General features: G+C 52.9%; 3 protein-coding genes across 5 annotated transcripts in view; 1 reads left to right on the top strand and 2 right to left on the bottom strand.

Moving 5' to 3' along the window:
• Positions 1 to 265: 265 nt before the first annotated feature.
• tp53i13 (tumor protein p53 inducible protein 13) lies at positions 266 to 6,886 on the bottom strand. Of its 2 annotated transcripts, none has more exons than XM_069184596.1 (10): positions 6,503 to 6,886; positions 5,663 to 5,771; positions 4,438 to 4,512; positions 4,234 to 4,269; positions 4,044 to 4,102; positions 3,582 to 3,660; positions 3,200 to 3,328; positions 2,402 to 2,605; positions 1,609 to 2,242; positions 266 to 1,528 (listed from the first exon to the last, which is right to left on the bottom strand). In XM_069184596.1, exons 2-10 carry the CDS (start codon positions 5,753 to 5,755, stop codon positions 1,416 to 1,418), a joined length of 1,422 nt encoding a protein of 473 aa, XP_069040697.1. In that variant the 5' UTR covers positions 5,756 to 5,771; positions 6,503 to 6,886; the 3' UTR covers positions 266 to 1,415. The 2 variants fall into 2 exon arrangements, with proteins under 2 accessions (XP_069040697.1, XP_069040696.1); XM_069184595.1 differs by lacking the exon at positions 6,503 to 6,886 and adding an exon at positions 5,971 to 6,466.
• Positions 6,887 to 7,399: 513 nt separating this feature from the next.
• Positions 7,400 to 11,811, top strand: LOC102694905 (protein ABHD15). The gene is made up of 2 exons (XM_006641105.3): positions 7,400 to 9,538; positions 10,337 to 11,811. The coding sequence occupies exons 1-2, from the start codon at positions 8,673 to 8,675 to the stop codon at positions 10,902 to 10,904; spliced, it is 1,434 nt and encodes a 477-aa protein (XP_006641168.2). The 5' UTR covers positions 7,400 to 8,672; the 3' UTR covers positions 10,905 to 11,811.
• Positions 11,812 to 11,888: 77 nt separating this feature from the next.
• Positions 11,889 to 23,175, bottom strand: part of taok1a (TAO kinase 1a) — a 38,589-nt gene continuing 27,302 nt past the window's right edge. The window contains exons 18-21 of one of the 2 annotated variants that reach the window (XR_011183754.1): positions 22,359 to 22,571; positions 21,673 to 21,855; positions 15,124 to 21,444; positions 11,889 to 14,967 (exon numbers count right to left, since the gene is read on the bottom strand). Coding sequence is in view for 1 of the 2 variants with exons in the window: in XM_006640919.3 (XP_006640982.1) it covers positions 20,923 to 21,444; positions 21,673 to 21,855; positions 22,359 to 22,571 (918 nt within the window). In the remaining variant the exon portion in view is untranslated. Of the gene's footprint in view, positions 21,445 to 21,672; positions 21,856 to 22,358; positions 22,572 to 23,175 lie in introns of both variants that reach the window. The other variant, XM_006640919.3, reaches the window with a different exon arrangement.

Here is a 23,175-nt window from a genome sequence, read left to right as displayed (position 1 = left end):
CTCTCTAGAGTGGGGACACCTCATGCCCTCCACCTGCACAGAGACCCCACATCCTTAGGCACATGACCCCCCCCTTAAAACACACCTGCATGGCTGGAGGAACAGAGCAGTTCTCTTCCTTTACCAGCTCTGCACTGGAGGTAAGAGATGCTCAGACCACTGCTGCGCACCCTGGAGTTCCCCTGAAGTTGGTTTTCGCACGCAGGGGAGATTGGTGCAGAGAGCTCCTCGTTAAGCAATTAAAAAGAAATGCCCACCAGCATCATTCGTCAACAACAGCTTTAATAGAAAAGTGCTGGTAAAGGCCATGAACAAACAGTGCAGGAAGGTTCAGGAACACGAGTGTTGCGCTGTGGCTGGAGACCCACCAGTCTGCCAGCTCACCCCTCCACCCCTTGAGCTTTCCTCAGTCACCCCTAAAAACCTGCCACCCCCCAGGCGCCTGGAGGGAGGCGGAAATCCCCCCAACTGCGATATCAACAGCTAAAGTTTAGACTTTGTGCCTTGAGTCACAACATGTCTAAGCTTTTTACACTGTACACCGCACATGAGCCCCCTCCCTTATATCTACACATAAAACATCGGTCATAAAACATTCCCTTTAAAAGCTGAGAAGCTGCACACAAACAGTGATTAGTTCCCAGCGCTGCCACTCAACACCACACCCAAACCCTCTTCAGGGCTGCCAGCTGTCGGTGAGCAGCTGTTCAAGGCCCAGTGCATGATGGGAACCCTTCAGACAGGGGCTCTCCTATCTGAGCAGCCAGGGCCGGCAGCTACACAGTCCTTCGACAGACACACACATGCTGCCAAAACACAACTTTAAAAAAAACATACACTCTGCACACACCACTGCGTTTTGCACAGCTGTGACATCATCAGCACGTAGCAACACACCCCACCCCCAAGCGACTGCTGGGAAACTCCCTGCACACAGCTGGGAATCACTCAAGGATATGTCCGGGAGCAGTTTCTTCGCTTAACTGTAGTATGTGGGCATTCCTGCTGGGATGCTTCCGAGACCTCCTGAGTGACCTGATGGAATTCCCCCAGCAGCCCCGGAAGGGGCGCCGCTGCACGCGGACAGGGTTGACGGCCGCGGTATGAAAACTTGCACGTTCACCCAGTCAGCCGGCACACCGACCAGCTGAAGACCCCAGACCTCACCGAGCCGGCCGCTCCAGAGGCAAGAGGGGAGAGAGCCGGGATTCTCCCCGGAGACTGTTCCTGCTGGGCCTCCGCGCGCACGGGGGGGCCGAAGCAGCACTTTCTGGGGCTCCGCCGCCCCGCCGCCGAGGTCAGACCGCCTGGAGTCCGCCGAGCCGGTCCCGTCCCGCGAGCAGACCCCCGGCCACACCGCCCCCCACACCAGAGCGGTCCGCGGGGGTCAGCCAGCGCGCCGAGCTCGCCCGCCCTCAGCTGGACCCCTCGCTGCTGGAGGGGGGCAGGAGCGCGCTGCCCTCCCTGCGGCTCTGCGTGGCCCTCCTCTTCCTCCGCCCCCCCATCTTCAGCCGCCTCCGGATCACGTCTGCAACAGAGGAGCACAGGCAGTGAGGCCGCGCGGCGCCCTCCCGCGGCTCCCCAGCAGGGGGCGCTCCCGCGGCCTACCTGCCACGCTGTCGTAGCCGGCCTGGGGGTCCTGCCAGTACAGGCTGGGCGCGCGCTGCCAGTGCCTGTAGAGCCGGGTGTGCAGCACGGCCAGCGTCAGCAGCGCCAGCAGGAAGCCCAGCGCCGCCGCGGCCCAGGCGGCCTCCTCCGTGCGCGGGGTGGGCAGCCGCAGCCCCAGTCTGGCGCCCCTTGCGGGGCCCCTCTGTTCTCGGCACTCGCAGGGCACCGGGGTGCAGCCTGGGGTGTCGCTGCCCCCCCTCTTCCTCTCCCCTGCCTTCTCCAGTTCACCTCCTCCTCCTGGTAGAGTTCCTCCGGGCTCCTCTCCCCTCTCGGTCCCTCCTTCCTCCTCGGCAGCCCCTGCAGGCTTTGCAGTTCTGTGTTTTGGCCTCTGGGTGGCGCTAACAATGCTGCCATTCCCCGGGTGCTCAGTTTCACTGGCTGCCGCACTGCCCAAATCTCTCCCCCCAGGCTTGCCCTGCACGGGACCAGGGATCTTGCTGTTCCCGATTTCTCTCTTCCTCCTCCTCTTCCTCCTGTCCCAACCCGAGCTCTCCTCCCTCTGCTGGCGATAGTGCATGTCCTTCTCCTTCCACGCCAGCTGGGGGCGCACCGCCCTGAACCGGTGGCTCCGAGTCTGGGAGAGAGAGAGAGGAGCTTGTGAAGAATTACAGGCACCAGGGCTCCAAGATGTCTCTGACCCACAGCAGCAGAAACATACGCATGGATGTGAAAAGGTATTTGATTTGCTTCCCACGCTTGCAGGTACCGGACGCCACACACGTTCTCCTCTCACCTGCAGGCTGGCCAGGGGACACGCCCCGCCCAGGCCGCCTGTCCGCGGGCCGGCCGCCCGCAACAGCATCAGGCTGTACCGCCCACTGTGCCCCATCGGCCAATCCCGTGCACGCGGCACATTCCGCCGCAGCCAATCGGAAGCCTCCGGCAGGGTCACATGGGACATCTCCAGCGTGCGGCCCCAGGAGACGATGGCAAGAGGCTGAGGGGGGAGAAAGACCCATTGAGCCACGGAGTTCCTGTTCGTTGGGCGTTTCGCAGTTTCTAGCTCCTATGACAGTGCCCCAGCTACAACCGGAGTTAATGCTACGCGATCCAGGCGTTAGACAACTTTATCAAATTGGGATATTTTCTTCCTTAATCTAAAGTGTTTCTGCCACAGAACATTATTTTAAGATGCATCCCCAGTTACAGTATTTCTTCATCTGGCTGAAACAGTGGGTTAGGAGTTGATGTAAGATTGTCGCAGTGCTTCAGCAGCTCTGACAGCTCCAGGCCTGTCAGCTCTCAGTGAAATGGAGCAGGCAGAGAGCTCTCTGGAGATCTGTTCTGGTACAGGAACCAGACCTGGCTCAATTCCGTTACCACATCTTTTAGCTTTGGGTTTCAGTCATCTGTGCAAGTGTGGTCATGCTTAACTCCACATCTGCACATGACCCCCAGACTGCGATCAGCGGGGTGACCCAGTCGGCGCGGTGACCCCAGATTGCAATCAGTGCCGTACCCCCAGTGTGATCGGCGCCACGACCCCAGAGTGCGATCGGCGGGGCGACCCCGGGCGGTGCGCTGTACTCACGCGCTCTGGGCTCAGGCCTGCAAAGGGCGTGATGATGTGTCTGTTCACGCAGGCGCGCGCCAGGGCCACCAGCGGGACCCGCAGGGAGGCAGGGGCGCAGGGGTGGTACAGGAACACAACCCCTCCATGCTGAGAGGAGGCACGACAAGACAGGGGCAGTTAGTGTGCAATTCTCTGCCATGCGTACCCCCCTCCAGCCCTGCCCACAGAAACAGATACAACTTGGACATCCTGATCAACACAGAGTCCTGCACCCGTCTGAGAGGTTAGATGCTGTCTGTGCTGCAACAGGGTGCAGCCGGGGCGCAGGAGAGAGAAGCAGGGCGGAGTCTGGTGAGCTGGCAGATACAGTCCTGGGGGGGGGGGGGCAGGGTGGTCTTACCTTCAGGTTGTGCACCCAGCGCTGGGGGGGGCAGTACAGGTACTCCCCATACTGAGCCCACGTGGGGCGGTGCGGCCCACTGCGGCGAGAGAGACAGAGAGCATCAGCGAGGCGAAGACTCCCGGGTCTCTTATCGACCGACGTTGCAGCAGTGACACTGGCTGAGCCCTTCGCTCCCCGCGAGACCACCCCAGGCTCAGCCAAGCCTTCTGGCAGACGTAGGCCTGCATGGGGCACCTAATACTACCGGTTCAAGGTGCTCAGACGGGGAGCTGAGCCAGTCCAGCACCAGTGTGGTGAAAACGGCACTGTGGAGCCTGGCTCTCCGACAGCTGGCTCCCGATACCCGCCGTGAGCCAGCCCGCCCTCAGAAGCGCCGGCCGAGTCCGAACCCCCCCTGGCGTGTCCGAGTTCGCGGTGGGCATCGGCGGCCCCGGGGCGCAGGGGGAGAGGGTGGCTCACCTGCTGGGGATGGTCTGGTTGTAGAGGATCGGCCTGTCCGTGCAGACGCGCTCTGCCTGCTGTTGGCACACAGGAATGAGATATTTAGGGCCTGGAACGTCCCAGCGCAGGGGAAGAGCCAGCTGGCGGGGGAGGGGATGTGCAGTGTGTCCACAGGAACAGGGGGTGCACGGTTGAGGGGCGCTCTTACCTGCTCCTGGTGCCGCGTGGCGATGCTCGGCAGCTTCTGCGAGAAGAAAGAGCTCCGCTTAGAGCTGAGCGGCGGGACGCCCACACCCCCCTGGACCCCTGGACGACACCTGACGGAGCCTCGGGGTTCACAGCCGTAACCCCCCACCTCCCCCGTCCCCACACCCCTGAAGGCGAGGGTGCTCTGTGGGCGCTGCCGTATTACCTGCGCAGGGGGCAGCCAGGCGGGGCCGGGACACAGGTACTCAGAGCGGCGGGGCAGGTCGACCTCCAGGAGGCGCTGTCGGACAGCACACATGGGATTCCACTGTTAACGCCGGCACTGCGCAGCTTTCTTACACCACTGGCACTGCAACAACACCAGCCTTCCCCATGTACATAACTAACCCTTATATACTGTGCACACAAGACCTAGACTGCACCAGCACCTGCAAGGCATTCCTTCACATCTGTGGAATTGTACTGAGAGCTACCGTGACTCTTTTCCACCTTATCAGAGCCGGCTGACTGCATGCCTGGCCTCCCGTCACTGGCTCTGTAGTTCACTCAGCAGGGCGTGTGCACAGGGCAGGAGGACTGTGCGTCTGTCCGCTCAGCTGGAACCAGTGTCACAGCGATGGCGTGCTGACCTCTGAGGACAGGGCCCTTCCAGTCTGCAGTCCTGCTGCACGCGGCTATATTGACAGTTTCATAATCAATTTATACAACTGGAGAGCTGGCGGAGTCCGGGACCCGCGTCGGTACAATCACAGGAGCTGAGCTTCCCGTTTATTGTGAAAACGTGCTCCTCGGACTGCAGGACACAGAGTCCAGCGCGGACTCCAGGCGACCCTGCTCTCTGGACACGCCCAAGACTCTGTTTAGTGAAGGGTTAACAGCGTAAAACTGTTTAGCCCCCTTCTTCAACATCGCTATTTCTACAATGAATTCCCCAGTATCGTACCTAACTGTACCAGTACAGACCACACAGTCACATCGACCTGCATCCCTACTACAAACACGGTGCTCTTGGCCGTCTCCTGATGCCTAGGGGGCGCGTCTCAGCCCCCCTGCTCTCACAATCCACACAACCCCCACCTCTGTGCCCTCCCCCCGGTGAAAAGGAAATAAGATTTAAAACCATCGTTCACCCTCTCTGCAATCTTACTCAAAATAACTCTTTCAGCTCCTGAAATGGTGTTGTCCTGAACTCTTTGTGTTTGTTGTTGGCGATGACGACCGTTTTTGTCGAGTTTTTAAGTTGCGATCTGCCGCAGGACAACTTTCCTGCCGAGGACGAGGGCAGCCCGAACAGCGAGACGGCAGACGACATGGGGGACCCTCGGCACGCGTGGTATTGGGGTTTCTGCAGCCGCGTGACCTGATTTCCACTGTGCCCAGTTACAGGCGTGTCCCCGTGGCGTGGGTCAGCAGCGAGAGCGCGCTCTTACCTGGCCATCGTCACAGCCGTCCCACGGCGCAGCAGCGACACGACCCAGCGACACCAGCAGCAGCCAGACCGGCACCGCCCCGCGCAGACACATCACACACACAGCCAAGCTGGAGAGAGTTAAAAAAACAGCAATAAAATCGCTCTTTTAAAACTTAGGTCAGACCTCAAGAGCAACCGATCCGATCCGAACGCCAACTCGGGCTGCCTCCCGGGTCTGTGTCGCGCAACAGCAGGGGTGCGAGAGAGACCTGCTTCAGCACGCTCCTCACGGAGCCCACGAAACTTTTACAGCCTGAACATTAACACCTGGGCAACTTTTCCAGAACACCGCTCCGGTTCCGCCTCGACAGGGAGTTTGAAATGCGCCTTTGGGGTCCAGTCGAATTTGTTTCCATGTCCTTTTAAAAGCCCTGCTGGGACCTCAGACCCGAGCGGTGAGGTGTGCATCCCCGCTGCCGGCTGGACAGTCCCCGTCCCCGTCTCTGCCCCGTCCTGTCTGCGGGATTGCGGACGAGGTCCCACAGCCACCCGCACTACAGCGCCTCCGCAGGGCCAAAACACACGGCGGCGCGGCGAAGCGAGAAACTCGGTGGGGGGGTGGGGACGTGATCCCGTCCCCACCCAGCACGGGCTTGGGGCGCGGGGCACCCCCAAAATCGCTCAGCCCCCAACACGGAGGTGTCTTTCATATTTGAGTCGAATTTTGGTCAGGCTGCAAACTCCAGGGGCCAAAGCGTCCGGGCCTGTAAAACCTGATCTGTAATCTATCTGGTTTAGACTAAAACTTCGCATCTGCGGTTTTCAGACAGTATTTCATGGTGTCGACTGTGATTTATACCAAGAAGTTAAGATAACATCCTCATCTGCTTGCGGTGATTTTTGTTTCAACTAAACCACTATTTCATCATTTCTTTTTCAAATGCATGAGTCATCAAAAACAAGGAACTTCTGCTGTGGGGAGTATCGGCACTGGCCGCTTATCGCTCGGGTAAAGGCAACACAGCTGCACGCACTGACTCCGCGCATGCGCCTCCATCCCCAGACACTCGCCGTAAAGGCAAACTGCGCCTGCGCGGAGGACGGCGGCACAAGAATGATTACGTCATTTTTCCTACCCGAATTCCTGCGCGCAGGACCGTGGAGGTGACTTCATCAGAGAGACAGCGAGAGATGTTCTGCTCTTCCCGCAGGGAGCTCGTTACTCAACATGTTTTACTGCTTAGCCGCTTGCTAACCGTAATTAAGAGCTGTACAATTGTACTAGTAACAATAGCTCTGTGTGATAATTACAAAATGCGACGGAATCACTTACAAAGTCGTACCAGAAGGCGGTTTTATACACGTATAGACTGACAGACGTTAAAAACACAGCAAATAATATTGCTTCCAGTCGTTTTTCTGCCTCGCAATGTAGGTGAGGTAGCTTCTGCAGGTCCCCTCTGTCTGCAGTGTTGTTGAGGAGTGACGTACAGCCTACCCTGTCTCTCCAGCTCAGTGACCCATTCCTCACCAGCCTGTATCGATCTGCCCCACTCTGGTCACCCCCTCGTTCTCACCCGGCATGGGCACAGCTGGGAGCACAGGCTCCCCACAAGGGCCATTGTCTCCTGTCCCTGCACCCCCCACACCCACGGGCCATTGAGAGTGGCTCCTGTCCCTGTACCCCCACCCCCACAGGCCACAGAGAGGGGCTCCCGTCCCTGCACCCCCACGTGCCACAGGCCACAGGCCACAGGCCACAGGGAGGGGCTCCTGTCCCTGTACACCCATGCACACAGGCCAGGGAGAGGGGCTCCCGTCCCTGCACCCCCACGGGCAGGGCACCTCCCTGCGTGACTCATTACCCCCTGCCGGGGCGGCTGCCCTCTGCCCCGCAGCTGGAGGCCTGAGTGCTTGGTAACAGGCTGAAGCAGAAGTGGGGAAACGGGAACTACAGCTTGCAGGTTTTCCGTACTTCTTGAATGCCTCAGTGGTTAAAGACCAGGAAGGAAAAAAAACAAGAGTCAGTCCTTTGGGAGGTGGGCTGATCGATCAGCACGAGGGAGTTCTGATTGGCTGCTGCCCCAGCGACACGGCCCTTTTCCCCGTTTGCCTCTCGCCTGTGTTCTCAGCTGCTTAATTGAACTAATTAGCTGATCAATCAGTGGTGTTTTTGCCACATCTCTACCGGAGCAGCTGTCTCTGGCTCAGGCGCTCACACAGCAGGTGTTCTTCCCCGGAACAAGGCGGAGGGAGGGGGGCACACTGGGACAGACGGACCCCTTCTCGGAGCTCCTCCGTGCGGGGGTGTGGTGCCGGCGGTGGGGGGCTCCAGGCGGCAGCGATCGTGCCTTCCTGCGCGCAGCCAGCGGGTGGATGATTGACCACCCAGGCCAGCGGCGTGTTTGCTCTGGAGTCGCTGTGTCACTCCCTCCGTGTCATCGGCCCCGGCAGCCGCTCCGATCGGGAACACAGGGAGGTGAGAGCGGATCCCTACGGATACAACAGTACAGCCAGGGCCTCACGCTTCACAGCCCCACGGCAGGGATCGGGGCTCAGGGATCGACGCCCTGCAGCACCGCGCTGAAGGAGACTGCGGGAGGACTGCACGTCGCCTGGTCAGTGCAGCTTCTTGCATATCTGGGACTTTCACAGGTAGAGCAATAGGAGCCAAACCTCTTCCCATATCTCAGTTTGCACCCTATGTTTCTATCCTTCAGGAGGGCTCTTTTACCCCCCAAATGAGAGCAAACGGTTTCAGGTCGTTGAGAAATCTCGGCGATGTTTTCTCAAGCGGTCCTGCTGGATAAGCGACAGACACGGGTCCTGGGCTCAGCTCTGAGGGGGGCTGTGTGCTGAGGGCTCCCGTGTGATTGAGCAGCAGGAGGGCTGGGGGTGGCTCCGGGCTCTGGACCGGTCCGGTGGGACAGAAAGAACCGAACGTAAAGGATTCAGCACAGCGAGCAGCAGGAACAGAACCCCAGGCCCTCAGCCAGTCTCACTCTCCCTCCTCGCGCCTGCCTGCTGCAATGTGGGATTCCGTGGTGTTCCTGCTCCCGGTGCTGGTGCTCCTGAGCTCGGCTCTCCTCCTGAAACTGGTCTGGAACTCGGCCTCTGGTGTTCTGTGGCGGCTGGGCCTGGGCCTGTGGGCCCGGTTGCGGACCCGGCTGGGGCTCCCCCAGCCCCACTCGGATCGGCCCCAGCTGATCTGCAAGCCCTCGGCCCTGGCGCGCTTTCTCCTGCGCCACTGCGGCGCCCTGGCGTGGCCCACGCTGACCCCCTGGCCCTGGGGCGACCCTCACGTCCAGACGCTGCACAGCTTGGCCTGGCCAGCAGGGGGCGCCGCAGGCAGGGTGGACTTCGCCCGAGAGCACCTGGAGCTGCGGGACGGCGGCATCGTGGCTCTGGACTGGGCAGTGGCGGCGGCGCCAGGGGGCAGCAGCAGCAGCAGCAGAAGCAGAGCCCCGCCCGCCCCGGCCTGTCCCCCCATCCTCATCGTCATCCCCAACTCCTGGGGCAGGCGCACCCTCCACCTGCAAATGCTGTGCAGGCTGGCCCTGGCTCAGGGCTTCTACCCCGTGGTCTTCAACCGCAGGGGGCAGGGGGGCTGCCCCTTGGTCACCCCGGCGCTGCAGCCATTCGGGGAGCCCTCTGACCTGATGGAGGCCGTGTCCTACATCCGCTGCCGGCACCCGTCCTCGTCTCTGCTGGCCGTGAGCGAGGGCTCGGGCTCGGGGCTCCTGCTGTCCTACCTGGGGGAGTGCGGCTCCTCCTCCTACCTCACCGCCGCGGCCTGCCTGTCGCCCATCTTCCTGGGGCAGCAGTGGTTCGAGACGCCCCTCCCGGCCCCCTACAGACTGGGCCTGCTGCTGTACCAGAAGCTGCAGATCAGCAGGTAAGAGCAGAGCCCGGATCGACAGCACCTCTGCTAGTTTAATAAGACAGACCTATTCTGAGTTACTAGATATTCTTGTTTTCCACACTTTGTAAATTTTGTAGAACATTTAGCTCTACGGCAGCAGGGCGTTGTGGGTCTTGGGCTCGATTCAGACTTGGGCACCTTTTGTTTGGAGTCTGCATGTTCTCCCCACGTCTGCATGGGATTCCTCCCTCCTCCCCCAGACACAGAGGCTGTTAATTATTGTCTCCGAAGTGCCCCCTTGTGGGGTGATGGGCTGTCCCGTGCAGGGTGCAGTCCCGCCTCGTGCCCCATGCCTGCTGGCTTGGCCTCTACAGCAGGCAGGGTGAAGCAGTGGTGGACGATGGGCGGCTGTGTGGCCCAGCCTTGCAAGATTGGTCAGGAAAGGTACCCTCCTTCTTCACCAGTGACTGAAAAAGGAGCCACCGTCACACACGTGGAGCAGCAGCGCTGCACTGCCCTGGAGCAGCCTAGATCTCTCCAAGCGCAGTTGAACCTGGGGTAGGGTCAGCCGGCAGGTACCGTTTTTTTAAGGCGAGATAATTCTCCTTTACACACACGCCGTGATCCGTAACAGTCGACTCATTTACCATTTTCCACGTTCGTTTTTACAATAACTCGCTCAGTTTACATGCCCACCCGGTCAGGAATCTGCCGTTTGTTCAAGCGCACTGGGTCCAGGAGTACAGGCCGTGCGTTTCCCTGCCTGGGCCCGCAGTGGTGCCCTTGCAGACGCTTCCTGGAGCCCAGCTGAGCGGTTTCTCTCCCCCTCAGGTACGGCACCGCCCTCAGCGCGGTGATGGATGTGCAGCGGCTGCTGCGCTGCTCATCGCTGCGGGAGTTTGAGGAGATCCAGTTCTGCTCGGGGGGCACCGGGGAAAAGGGAAAGCCCCCCTCTCCGGACTGGGAGGCGTACTGGGAACGGAACGAGCCGCTGCGGGACGTGGATGAGGTGGCCGTGCCAGTGCTGTGTCTGTGCAGCTGGGACGACCCCGTCAGGGGAGACCCCCATACCTCCCTGCCCCTTGACCTCTTCCAGACCAGCCCCTACTTCCTGTTGGCGCTGACGGGGCGCGGCGGGCACTGCGGCCTAAGGGGCGGGCGGGAAGGCAGCGCGTGCTGGAGCCACTCCGCCGTGCTGGAGTACTTCCGGGTCGTGGGCGAGTTCCTGCAGGGCGAGGAGAGGGGACGAGACGCAGGCCAGCTGCCGCGCCACAGGACCAGCACGCTGTGGACACGGCGCCGCAGGGGAACCCTGCTGAGGAGAGACAGACACTCCCCCGCGGCCAGCGCTCAGCTCCCCGAGGAGCTGTTCCAGTGGCAGCGCTCCTACACGCGCTGACCCGGGGCAGGGGGCTCCCCGCCGCGGTACCACCAGGATCTGTCCAGGACCGCCGCGAAGACAACAGCCAGACGACGCAGGACCTGGAAATGGCTGGCGGCCGATACAGGCTCCAGGACGTGACGAGCTGTGCCAGCTGAAACACGGACAGAGGTCAAGCCTCCTCCTGGGTGTTTTTTGCTGTGCTGAGGAAGAAAAAAAAATGGAGACAAGCAGCTTTCCCTAACTATTGATTCCTTATTTACATTTCAAAAAAGAACCCTGGGACTGATCCCTAGCTCCCCGTTTGTTTAAACAGTACATTAATACATCACTCATTGCTCTTCCGTCAGGGCAGCGACATTGGAACCCCAGGCTTTCAGAACTGCTCTTTCCTATACAAAACAAACCGGAATCCCAAACTGGGCCAAGAAGAAAAAGGTGATTTACTGCACCAGTGTGAAGGTGGAGACCTCAGGGCTGTACTGAGGGGGTTAGACGAGCTGCTTCTACACTGGCAGGCTGTACAGCCCTGGTACCCATTGCCCAGAGACAACAAACAGGAGACCTTTAACATTGTGCTGTTAAAATATTGGTGAGGTCAAATCGAGAATATTTTATGGCTCTTTTAGTTTGGCCTGCATCAGTTCTTATAAAATATGTAACAGCACAATGAGCAGCCAAGCGCAGGACATCTCAAATCTCTCTTCATGGTCCTTCAAGGTTTCCCCGATGGTTGTTACCACTGGATTAAAGCAGAGATCAAAGTCACGTCAGTGTGCATCACTTAGTCATGTCACCAACAATTGAAACCACAAGTGAGGAGCTTGAGATGAGTCAGCTGTGTTCAAACGAAGGAGCGTGACACCAGAGCAGCAGGCTGGGGGAAGTATACACTCACATCGAGGCCCACAGACTACACACAGGCCCTGCTGGAGCTGTCTGCTCACTCCCCAGAACATCTCAAGCAGCCTCTCCAGGCCAGGAAAACATCAGGCAGAGACATTTGTACTAAAATTACTTTATTACAGTTGATTCTTTGTCCAGTATCCTCCGTGAATACGAAGGAGTAATTACAAACAAAATATTACATGACCCTAAAGTTGTTGTTTTTTCCTCTGTCGCTTTAATTCACTTATTTTATTTTTGTAATCCTCTTTCCGACATTCAGTAACAGATTCACAATCTATACATTTAATACAGGTTATAATATGGGCTGTAATGTTATGTTGAACCAGAAAAAAAAAATAAATGGCAGAATACTGACAAATACACTGTACAGAACTAAATTCCCCTGCCCCCCTTTCTGCCCAAAAAGCACTCCCCCCCAACACCCCCCCTCCATTGGCGGAAAAGGTAGGTAAGGGTTCAAGAGCAGCACCACAGACAGGAACCACAGCAGGGGCGTTTGGCCAATCAGTAGGCAGGATTTCACTCTACAATACTAGGATACAGTCTAATTGAAAATATCCTGGCGTTCCTGACTCGGAAACGTCTAGTGTTTCAGCTGCTGAAGGAAGAGGCCCTGATGGCTCCAACTGGCCCAGTGTCAGACTGAAGGGAAGGCAGTGCTAACATCATACACTTCACTGAGCTGCTTTCAGGCCTGTCAGCTTTGATTAGGAAAGTGACTCTTGGAAACACTGGCCACCTCATTATTTCATCCAACAAAAATGATAGGATGCAACAGCATCAATCAAAGCAGAGGTCTGATACTCGGAGTGCCTTGCCTTTCGCCAGACTAACACCGTCTGCCTTGCACTGCAGAGCCTATTCAGAACCTGCATTAACCTCAATCAGCCTAGGAATGGAGTCGTATCCACATAATGGCGCTAAATTGTTACCATCAGTAGAATGCACTTTTCTTAAAAAGGTTGTTTTTAAGTGCTTGGCTCTTGAGCGGCTACATATTTATATATAGAAACCATTGACTCAGTGGATTGTAGAGACAGCTACCGTTAAAAATCAAATTTCTAATTTTACTAAATAATTGTAGTCATTTTAAAACCTTTGGGCACAAACTAATCACCCCCCCCCCCCCACATGCAGAACGGAAGCATTTAATTTGCTATTAAATAGAGCTGCCCTCTGCCACTCTACAGGGATAGTCCAATAGCCCTGTGCTCTTAGTCTAGGGAAGGCTGCAAATATTAACCTGTCTCAGTCTCCTCTGTGCTTCCAGATGCACTAGATACATTTCTCCATTTGTTAAGAATTCCCAGCTAGTTTTTTGTTGTTGTGATTATCATAACTATGATTACAAACCAGAATTTGGACAGGTTTTATCAAAGGCAATGAGTCCACTGCTATGGCGAGTGGGGCTCAGGAGTCTTGACTGTAAAGATGGAGCCTGGGCAGCAGTGAACTGCCCATTTAACCTGCAGTTATGCCGTTTTGGGGGGGAAAGCAGGAGAACATTCAGATCCCCATTTATTCAACTTGACCGCCTACAGTATAGTACAGCACTTCTAATCCAGAGATTAAAAAACTGGTTTAACGTTAGGAGATGCCTCATGCACTGCTGGTTTCAAACATCTTTTTAAAAAGAGTAGTACAGTTTAAATATCTCATTACAGTATACAAAAGTGATGTTTTAGATAAAAGCACAGGAAGCTCCAAACAGCAATAAATTATTTCTTGCACATCCTGGCTTTAAATGAAAATAAAACAGCGTTTAAAAAAAACATATCTGGTTTCTGATTGGTCAAACCCCCTTACCTTTGAACTGTGAACTTTGTGGGCTGCCCCCGATGCCACCACCTCTCTGTGGAGGAAGGGAGGCGTTTTCTCTGAAGGAAGAGAAGAGGAGGAGGTGGGGAGCACTTAAGCATCAACCAGAAGAGGCAGTTTTTCATTCGACTGGCAAATCTACTGCCTTTCCAACACCCCACTCCCTTCAATAGGGAAATCCTTTTCTTCCCTAGTTTGTGGCGGACAGTGGCTACAACAGATTCTTGGCCAAAATGCGCAGTGATGATGATTCTGGTGGAAAAAAAACAATCCTGAGAGATGAGAGCAGTGCGGCAGAGCCACACTGCTGTCGAGCAAGACTGACAAGAGTCGAAAGGGAAAAACGTTCTGAATAACATCATGAGGCCCGCAGAGGCAGAGAGCAAGAGGAGAGACAGCGGCGCGAGGGAGTGAGAAAGCGGTGAACAGGTGGCAGATCGGCAAAGTGAACAGGCTGGTGGATACAGAGCCAGCCAGCTGGGTTAGTCTCTCTGTGGGAAACATCTCTCTCCCTGTACAGACTACATCATATACAACAATAAGATTCTTTTTTTGTGTTTCTTTTTTTTCTTTTAAATATTAATGTTAGAAACCAAGTATTTTTCTCTTTTGTTTAATGTCTTCACAATACAAGCAGTTAATTTCAATTTTTAATTTTCTTTTAATTCTAAATATACAATATAAACATTTCCTATACACCCCACCCATACTGTCTGTAACGTTATATATCAACATCTTTTTCCCCACATTAAAGATTTGAGAATATTCTTCTCCCTAAACTGCATTTTAACTTAGCTGTAACTCAAGTGTCCTCGCGGTGTCTCTAGACGCAGCCTGAGGCGTTGGGGTATGGGAGGGCTGGGGAGATGGGGGGGGGGGAGACACTGCAGGGACATTGCAGGGGCAACACCAGCAACACCCACCCACCCAGGAGAAACGCTGCGCGGCTGAGCCCTGCCAGGGCCCTGGGGGAGAGAGGAGGTGTCAGTGGAGGGGGTGTATGAAACCACTGCCCAGAAAGATCAAGAAGGTGTTCAGTCCCAGCCTTGAAGGCCACTCGGGTCACCTGGTTTCTATTCCAGCGGAGCCACTGAACCTGCAGGCCAGCTCTCTTACACGATTCAAAGACCCAAGACCTGGACATGAGGCCTGACTGAGCAGGCCCCTAGCTCAGTTAAGGGCTCAGTCGGGTAACAGAGAGCTGAACTGGCAGGAGAGTTCAAGAGAGGACCGAGGAGCACTTGGGCAGAGCACACCTGCTGAACGAAACCACTGCCGGCTACTGCTGCTCACCACACCCGCCGCCTGCGGCCCACAGCCCCGAGCTCCAGCTGCGGGCCCAGGCTAGCACTGCCTGCAATAGCACACAGCCCCGAGCTCCAGCTGCAGGCCCAGGCTAGCACTGCCTGCAATAGCACACAGCCCCGAGCTCCAGCTGCGGGCCCAGGCTAGCACTGCCTGCAATAGCACACAGCCCCGAGCTCCAGCTGCGGGCCCAGGCTAGCACTGCCTGCACACAGCACACAGCGACAGGCTTCTGACTTGAAATAAGAAAAATCACAGTATCTAATGCCTTTCATGCACACTATTATTGCTGATCGACACAGACGCTTAAAACGTCTCACATGCATGTACAATACTGTGCACGGGGCCGGGTTATTACTGGTCTAAATTCTTCCAACAATCTGATCATCCAGACCAGACGCAGCAAGATGGAAGCTGGTGCTGAAAGTGCCCGAATACTGAGTCCCAGTGTGCATTTGACTGGGGTCTACAGGATTTTACCCACAACCAAAAACAAAGAGGCACCCAACAAAAACAAAAAAACATATGGAAAGCTGTAAAAGACATTTGGTATAGAATTCCTGCATCTAGTTTGACAATTTGGTTTTAATGTTTCAACATTATGCATTACAAAAACAAGAACACAAAAGTAATTTTAAACAAGTTAAAATTTCACCAAAATAATCCAAACATTGGCACAGTACTGTACATAGGACAACGGAAGGTTTTGCATTGATATACACTTCTGACATTTTTTTTGGCATCGGTAAAGGGATAATAAAACTAATTTTATTTCTCAATTTTCCTAAAACCATGCATTTTTTGGCTTATTGCATGAAACCACCATATATTCCTACTCTGGAACTGCTTATTTTCAAGAGAAAGCTTTAGCTTTTCTGTTACCCTCTAAGCCCTAGGAAGAAGTCCGGAAAATGTTTTTCCGAGCACATATTTATGGATACAGACGCTGCAGCCTGCAGTTTCGAAAATCCCAGTGCATTTCGTCTTTCGCTATAGCACTTTTAAAACCTCCCTTAAATTCACACATTGGTTAAAAACTGTTCAAAACAGCTTGTCTGGGCTTGTCAAGAACAAACAAATTTGGAGCTGTAAAGACAGAAAAGCTGTACAGCAGTGGTCAGTTCATACGGGGTCAAACCTGCTCACATGACCAATTATATTCTGTAAAGTGACAAATTAAAAATCATATAAACCCACAAAAGGAATCACACTCAAGTACCCAGGACATTCCCTTCCTGCTTCAAGCCCAGTGCAGTCGACAGTACCGTGCTTTCCAAGAAACGCAGCACAGCTCACTGTTCTCTCTCCATTAGCTACTGAGAAGTCAAACCAGCCAACAGTTGAATGTCGAGTAAACCAGCAGTAACATACCGGTGAGACTGAGAAAAGTCTGACTGGTCTGTTGAATAATGCTACAGTATCTACAATCCAGACAGCTTATTCTTCCTTTTGAATTCTTGCACTTACACATACTGAAGCAGCAAGGTATCTTTACTGACACACTGAAGCAGCGGGGCATTTTCACTGACACAGGGCTTCTAATGGCACACTTACGGTCTCCAAAATTTCCTGCCACTCCTTTTTATCCTTCTATACAACTAAAACCTGCTTTTACCAAACAATCACCTCCACATAAACTTCCACCACCTAGCACCAGTATGCAAAATCGTCTCCTCGAAAAAACAACCGTCTCTAAATTTCAAGGTAACTTTTAAAATATTTTCTCAGATACAAATTCAGTCATGTCATCCTCAATGAGATACCCAATTCTAATGCTATGACCTGTACAAACCCTGCCCAAACACTACATTCATCCTGTGCTAATCTGTCCTCTCTCCAAGCCCATCCCCTGCCAATATCTGGCTGCTGTCATCGGGCTTGTTTAATATAATCTTGGCATCCTGTAATCGTTATACTGTCTAAAGTGCTTCAGTCTGGCCATAGCCCATCAAGGCACTGTATTATGCTGTCAATAACATGCTTTAAGTCATTCTTTTATCTGTGAGCATCATTCCTGAGGATTTTAACAAGCAACAAGGCAAAGATGTGATGTACAGGTGACCTCCATAACTTCCAGAAACTGCCTTGTTAGCCCAATGGCTACTGTTCTTCAATACTCACATCAAATATCACAGGAACTGGCTGCCAGTTGCTTCAAGCACACTATATTGCTCAGCAGTCTATAGGTAATGAGTCGGATGAGTCCATGCAGAGTTAATGTCAAGTTATATTCGATCAACTTCTAATGGCACTGTCTTCAAGGCTTCAAAGTCACAAAGTGTCAAAGCAATGGTTACCCTTTCTGTGTACCTACATAACCTATAAAACAGCAGATTCTGGTGGCAAGCGACAAAGTGCAGCCAACTGCAATATTTTATTATATCCTATGGAAAAGTACTGGGTTAATGCTGAACGAATCGCTGCTCAGTTCAATTCTTCCCTGTTATACCAACTTGTATTTGAAGCCCTGGTGTGATCTGACTACTGTACTGCCCCACCTCTGTGGCCTCATCCTTCATGGCTCAGCCAGCTCATCTTAGTGTTTTTGGCAGAAGGATTTTGGCACGTTGCTAGAGAGAATCCTGCTAGATGTCCTTCTGCTCTTGATCTGGTGGCTAGGCTGCACGGTGTTGCAGCAAACTGGAAAGAACACAGTGCAACGGTTCCCTCTCAAAGTGCTTGACAGTGACAGCTGGCAGAGGCCGGAGTTAAAGATGTAATTCACTTTATGGTACTTTCATTCCTGGCCTAGAACAGAGGAAGCCCAACTGGCGCTGCAAAGTATGCTTCGACCTTTTCCATTCTTGCAAGAAAATGTCCGTAGTGTTCTAGCTATAAATTAAGACTTCTCAAAGGACTTTAAGGTGGCAGAATTGGGCAAAACCCACAGTCCCACCCGGGAGAGTCAGCACATCTCCGGGCTGCAGACCAGCAGAGCTGGAGCAGTGAGAATTTATTTTTAAACCTCCAAAGAATCTTTCACTATGGCACAGGAATGAGCAGGCTTTGGCCGTGTTTGGACTAGACTTGGAAAAAGGGAAGTAATTAGGGCGTCGTCCTGTATGAATACTGTTGAGCGAGCACCTCACACACTGCCTTTCTGCACATTTACTAGCACCTGGAGAGAACAGAAGCAGGAAAACCCCAACGTCAAAAATAAATTATAGGATTTAACTAACTTTTTTCCCCTCAAAGTTTAAGCTTTTTCCACTCAGTATCTAAAAATAATAATTAAAAATAAGCAGAAATGAACAGCTTTTGCTCTGCATTATCAATAATCTCTTTAAGAAATGACATTCTGAAGAGGAATTGGCTCAGGTAATCCAGGTCAGAAATGATCAAATGTGTCAGTGACAATCTGACACTCCACACATGTACAAATGTGAAGCTTTAGTGCTTTTATTTACAATTCTAAAAACTTTACTGCACCTAGTGTTCATATAGAGTATTCTTGTATAAAGCACATCTCAGCCTTTCACTGTAAATTTCGCACATTCAGTCCTGTGCACCCAAATATGGCATAAAAGTTGCAAGTTTGACGTATCTAAAGAAATAACCCTAATATACTGAGAAAAAAAAACAGCAGCTAAAACCATTTCACATTCTCACAGCTGCCACTTAAAGTGCTGCCCGGCCTGAGCAGCTCCTCAATGCCAGAGCCACACTGAGGCAGCTCTTGCTCCAGCCTGCAGCCGGGTGAGACTGCCTGGCTCAGAGAGGTGCAGCTGCTTGCCCAAGAACAGCAGGCTGCAGCAGTGAGACTGAGGTGCTATGACAGTCTCCATCACAGCTGTTCAGAACTTTCTGCAATTGGCATATTGTGTTGTGACTTGACACTTGAATTAGCTTTGATTGAAACTCAACCGTCTGATTGGCTATGTAGTGTATGGCGTAGGACCTTTTAATGCTTTAATAAAATTACTCTGCACTATGCATTGACAGCACTCATCTGTGCTGTCTAAGATGTTGCACTGCATAGCAGGTTTGAGCAGAAATGATTATGTCATGTCATAATTTAATATTTCAAATCGTTTACTGGAAACAAAGCCTGTTTCTAATTGTGTTTTGGCTCTGCTCATGTTGCAGAGCTGCTTTAAACCAGTAACATCATCTCAAGAGAATCTGACAGGTTTCTAGCCAGTGTCTCTATAATCTATAACGTATCAAGTTGAGAAGTGGCCAATCTGAACATTGGCTCAGATGTTTCAATTCACGTTTTCTAATTGCAATGAAATCAGAAAAAATACAATAATGATAAAAAAAATAAGCAGTGGGCAATTCTGATCTCCATAAAACTTTTTGCCAGCGAAGATCCCTGAGCCCCTGCTGTTGACAGCTCAGCACAGGATTGCTCTTTTAAATACCAGTACACACTAGGATGCCATCAGTTTTCAATATTAACTGCTACCACCACATGGACAAACTGGCATGACTGTCTCTTCTAGGCACAGATGCCAGGTTCTCAAATCGCCCAGTAAATAGCTTTAATCTGGACCAGCTACCCACTCGGACCCCCTGCCAACTTTCCAAAGCAGACGGGCAAGATTTGCAGGCACCCTGCTCCAGTCCTCTGGATAACAACTCACTGGTTAGCCTGAAAACAGTAAACACATATTCTTCAGACGCAATCTGCTGATAGATGGTTACAAGGTTTTGTGGTCTTAAACTATTTGGGCAGTCCTTACATAAAGACACCCAATTGTTTTTCTAAGGTCTAATGAGATGTGCACTTAAAAAAAAAAAGAATTAAATTGCCCTGTACTTACAGGACTGGAGCGGTTTTCCAGCAGCTCTTCTCCAGGGGTATCAAGCTCATTCACATGGTGGGCAACACCCCTCTCTGCCTTTGCTTGATGAACAGGACACCTACTTTAATCCAGGCCTCACTAACCATTACAAGCACTGCACCCTGAATGAAGCACAACCCTAACTGTCAAAGACCCTGAAAAAAGGCGATGATCCAACAACAGCGCCTGCACACACAGCTGCTCCCTGTCACGTTGTCTCCATTATACTGCTGGCATACGGAAGGAGGAGGGAGTGTAGATCCATCGGTCTGCTGAAGGTCTTGAGATACAACGGGAACCAGAAGGGGCTTTAGCCCTGCTACTTGGTCACTGCACACTGACAGCACTGCACAACCTCCGAAAAACCGCTAGAAACACCCGCGTGCGGCTCTGCAGGTGGCCATCAGCTCTGCCCCTGGATGACCGTTGCCAGCTGGATCTCAGCTTCCCAAAAGAAATTCTGAACAGGCTCTGTCAACCATACTGTCCTCTCTTGTACTAGAGCAGAACCTGAGACTTCATAAGCATGGAGCACATATAGTAGATGTATAGAGACCTTCACCTCCGGCAGTGGTTTCTGTGTGACATTAGTGTAAGCATGGGCAGTGGCTTCTTATACATATAAACAAAATGCATGTGTATAATATACACACAGAAACAAAATGATTCAGCAACAATTCACCACAGGAGAGAAAAATAAGAAATTTCTATCAGACTATATATGCTGATCAAAAAAATCAAGAAGGAGCGTAAACATCTTTAAAAATCCCCTTGGCCAACGCAACAGCCCCACCAGCTGGTTATAAAGTGCTACCTTGGAGGGCTGAGTGGAGCTCACAATGCAGAATCGATAAAATTTTGTTCCACTGATATAGTGCATTGTTTGCAATCATCCCATATATCTGTGTATATATATATACACACACACACATCAAACAAAATGATATTAGCCTGTTTAAATTGGTCTATAGATAGGTCTATTGCTCAAAAATACAGAACAATCATACTTTCTCTTTGTGGTGTGAGCAATGTGTATCCATCACAATGTGTCTGTATGTAAGCATACAGCAAGATGATGGAAGAGAAAGAGGAACAGAAGGAGAGAGAATGCTGAGGTCCTCATCCCCTCTGTCCCACCTGTGCCCCGTGGTCTCCCCCCGACCCTGCAGCAGGACCCTACCCTCTTGGCATGGTGTCGCCTGGAGCGTGGGGGCGCTCTATGTGTAGGACAGATGCGACCCATTGGATATCTGCGAGGCGATGCTGGTGCTCCTGCTCATACCCTGCTCAGTGCGCCCCCCGGAGGCCGTCCGCCGCAGCGCCTGGGGGCTGTTTCGCACTCCCATGCCCCCCCCGCTCCTCGGCACAGCCCCCAGGGGCCCAGAGGAAGGGTGCCCCCAAGGCTGAGGGCCCCCTCCTTGCATGGCGTGGCCCCATGCCTGCGGGGGACCCCCCACCTGCCCAGACCCCGAGTGGTGGTGATGGTGGTGATGGCCGTGATGCCCCCCTGAGCCCCAGTGTGGCCCCTGGGAGCCGGCCTGATGGTGGGACCAGCTGCTGGGGGCCCCAGGAAAGCTGTGGCTGAAGGCCTCAGGGGACAGGTTGGACAGCACCATGTTGCTGAAGCCCAGGCGCATGCTCTCTGAGTCGAAGGCCTCGATCTCCCGGGCCTGGCGCTCCAGCAGGCTGCGTATCCGCTCCGAGCGCTCGTTCTGCAGGGCCAGCATCTCCTCCTCGATCTGCGGGAGAGGGCAAGGCGCAGGACGATGAGCCACAAACTTGATTCCTAGTTACCCGTTCTAGATAAGCGCTTTACCGGCTTGTTCTTAATGTGACAGAGGTGGAGAGAGAAACTGTGTTTAACACTACTAAGAGCGCTGAAGAATCCTCCTTTTCCACAGCATTTGCAAACCCGAGTTTAGAATTAAACCGCTACCACCCCCTGCTGGCAGAGAAGGGACGCCCACCTTCTGCTCCAAGAGGGCGCGGCGCAGCGACACTCTCTGCTCCAGCTCCTTTCGCTCACGCTCATGCTGGGCATCGGTCTGCATCTTGATCTTGCTCTGGTAGGCATTGAGCAGCTCCAGCTCCTGCTGCAGCTGCATCTTCAGCACCTGACACTCCGCCTCCTGAGCCTCATCCAGACGCAGCTACGCAGAGAAGAGGAGGAGTCAGGACAACTCCTAACACACACCATCACATGCCAGCCTGTGCCAGGAACCACAGTATATCCAAACCTCACTCTCCACAGAGAGTTAAAAGCTTGCGTAGGAAGTACCTTGCTGTGGGCATACTCTTCTCCCCCTCTCTCTCTACAGGTACACAACCAGCATTCCAGCTGCTGTCTACTCACTGAGCTCTGCATCAACGGGCTGAAATGTTTCTACCTATATGGGGTCACAGCCTCCTCTATTCCCATCTGCTCCCTCCAATCCATCACAGTCCGGCTCTACCTGTTACTCACTGCCTTGGACCCCAAAGTAATTCCCTTCTTCTCTGTCCCCTTCAGCTTTCCTTCCCTTTGCTTTTTCTCTCACTCTATCCCTTCATTCTCTAGTGCCATACCTCCCCCCTTCCCTCTGCCCCCCTCTGTTTCTTCCATCCTTGTTTTCCCTAGCTCCTGCGGGGTCCCCTGCCTCGCTCTGTCACTCACGGCCTGCGTGGAGAGCATTTCATTGATGCTGTGGTCATACTGCTCAGCCAGGATGGCCAGCTTGCGGGTCTGCTCCTCCTTCAGCCTCTTGAGCACCGCCTTGTGGTCACTCTTGGGCGTTGTCTCCAGTAGGTGGTTCCTGAGTGCCTTGTACTGCCGGGTCTGGATCTTACAGGTGTCCTGGAACTGCTTCTTAATCTGCAGCTCCTTAGACTGACATGCACAAAGAGACAGGGCTGGTCAATATACTTCAAACAATTCAAAAAGGAAATGAGAAGAGTGGACATACATGCTGAAGTAAATTGTATTCTAAGATCTTTGCTCCCTTCAAGAAAACTGCAGTGTGATCTTCGAATGGAAAGCATTGTATGAGTTAATGTTGACACTTTTTGACACAATACATGTTCTCGCCTGGAAAAATGGCTTGATTTTTCCACAAAAACATAATACCCCAATCACATATAAAGTCTTTGTATATACCAACTTGTAACGCACTATCACATCTATTTTCTAATATACTATAAGAAAACAGTTAGATTACAGCTGAAATGAAGAAATATACAATATGGCAGAGAAAAAACAACTTCTAAACTACACAGATGGTACATCGGGTGGAAGAAGAAATGGGATGTCCTAGAAATCATGACTTGGCTGGCATGTCCTGGCATGTCAGAGTTACTGAACTCATTCAGCCAAAGACTGAAAACAGATGCGGAATTAACAGAAGCCCAAATCATCTCAACACTCAGGACATGCAAAGTGGATGGACAAAGGAGAAGGGATTCATGACAGAAATTGTTTATCAGTCTTTTAATAA

Source organism: Lepisosteus oculatus, chromosome 26 (genome assembly GCF_040954835.1).
Source record: "Lepisosteus oculatus isolate fLepOcu1 chromosome 26, fLepOcu1.hap2, whole genome shotgun sequence".
In the NCBI taxonomy this organism is placed as follows: Eukaryota; Metazoa; Chordata; class Actinopteri; order Semionotiformes; family Lepisosteidae; genus Lepisosteus; species Lepisosteus oculatus.
This window is presented reverse-complemented; position numbering and strand designations above follow the sequence as displayed.

What these genes read in the sequence shown, in the direction of transcription:
- tp53i13 (XM_069184595.1), bottom strand. Translation starts at nt 6,059, where the DNA reads ATGGAAACAAATTCGACTGGACCCCAAAGGCGCATTTCAAACTCCCTG. An exon ending in ACGGCTGTGACGATGGCCAG is followed by an intron (nt 4,513 to 5,662) that starts GTAAGAGCGCGC and finishes GCTGTCCGACAG; the next exon opens with CGCCTCCTGGAGGTCGACCT. An exon ending in CCACGCGGCACCAGGAGCAG is followed by an intron (nt 4,103 to 4,233) that starts GTAAGAGCGCCC and finishes GTGTGCCAACAG; the next exon opens with CAGGCAGAGCGCGTCTGCAC.
- LOC102694905 (XM_006641105.3), top strand. Translation starts at nt 8,673, where the DNA reads ATGTGGGATTCCGTGGTGTTCCTGCTCCCGGTGCTGGTGCTCCTGAGC. An exon ending in CAGAAGCTGCAGATCAGCAG is followed by an intron (nt 9,539 to 10,336) that starts GTAAGAGCAGAG and finishes TCTCCCCCTCAG; the next exon opens with GTACGGCACCGCCCTCAGCG.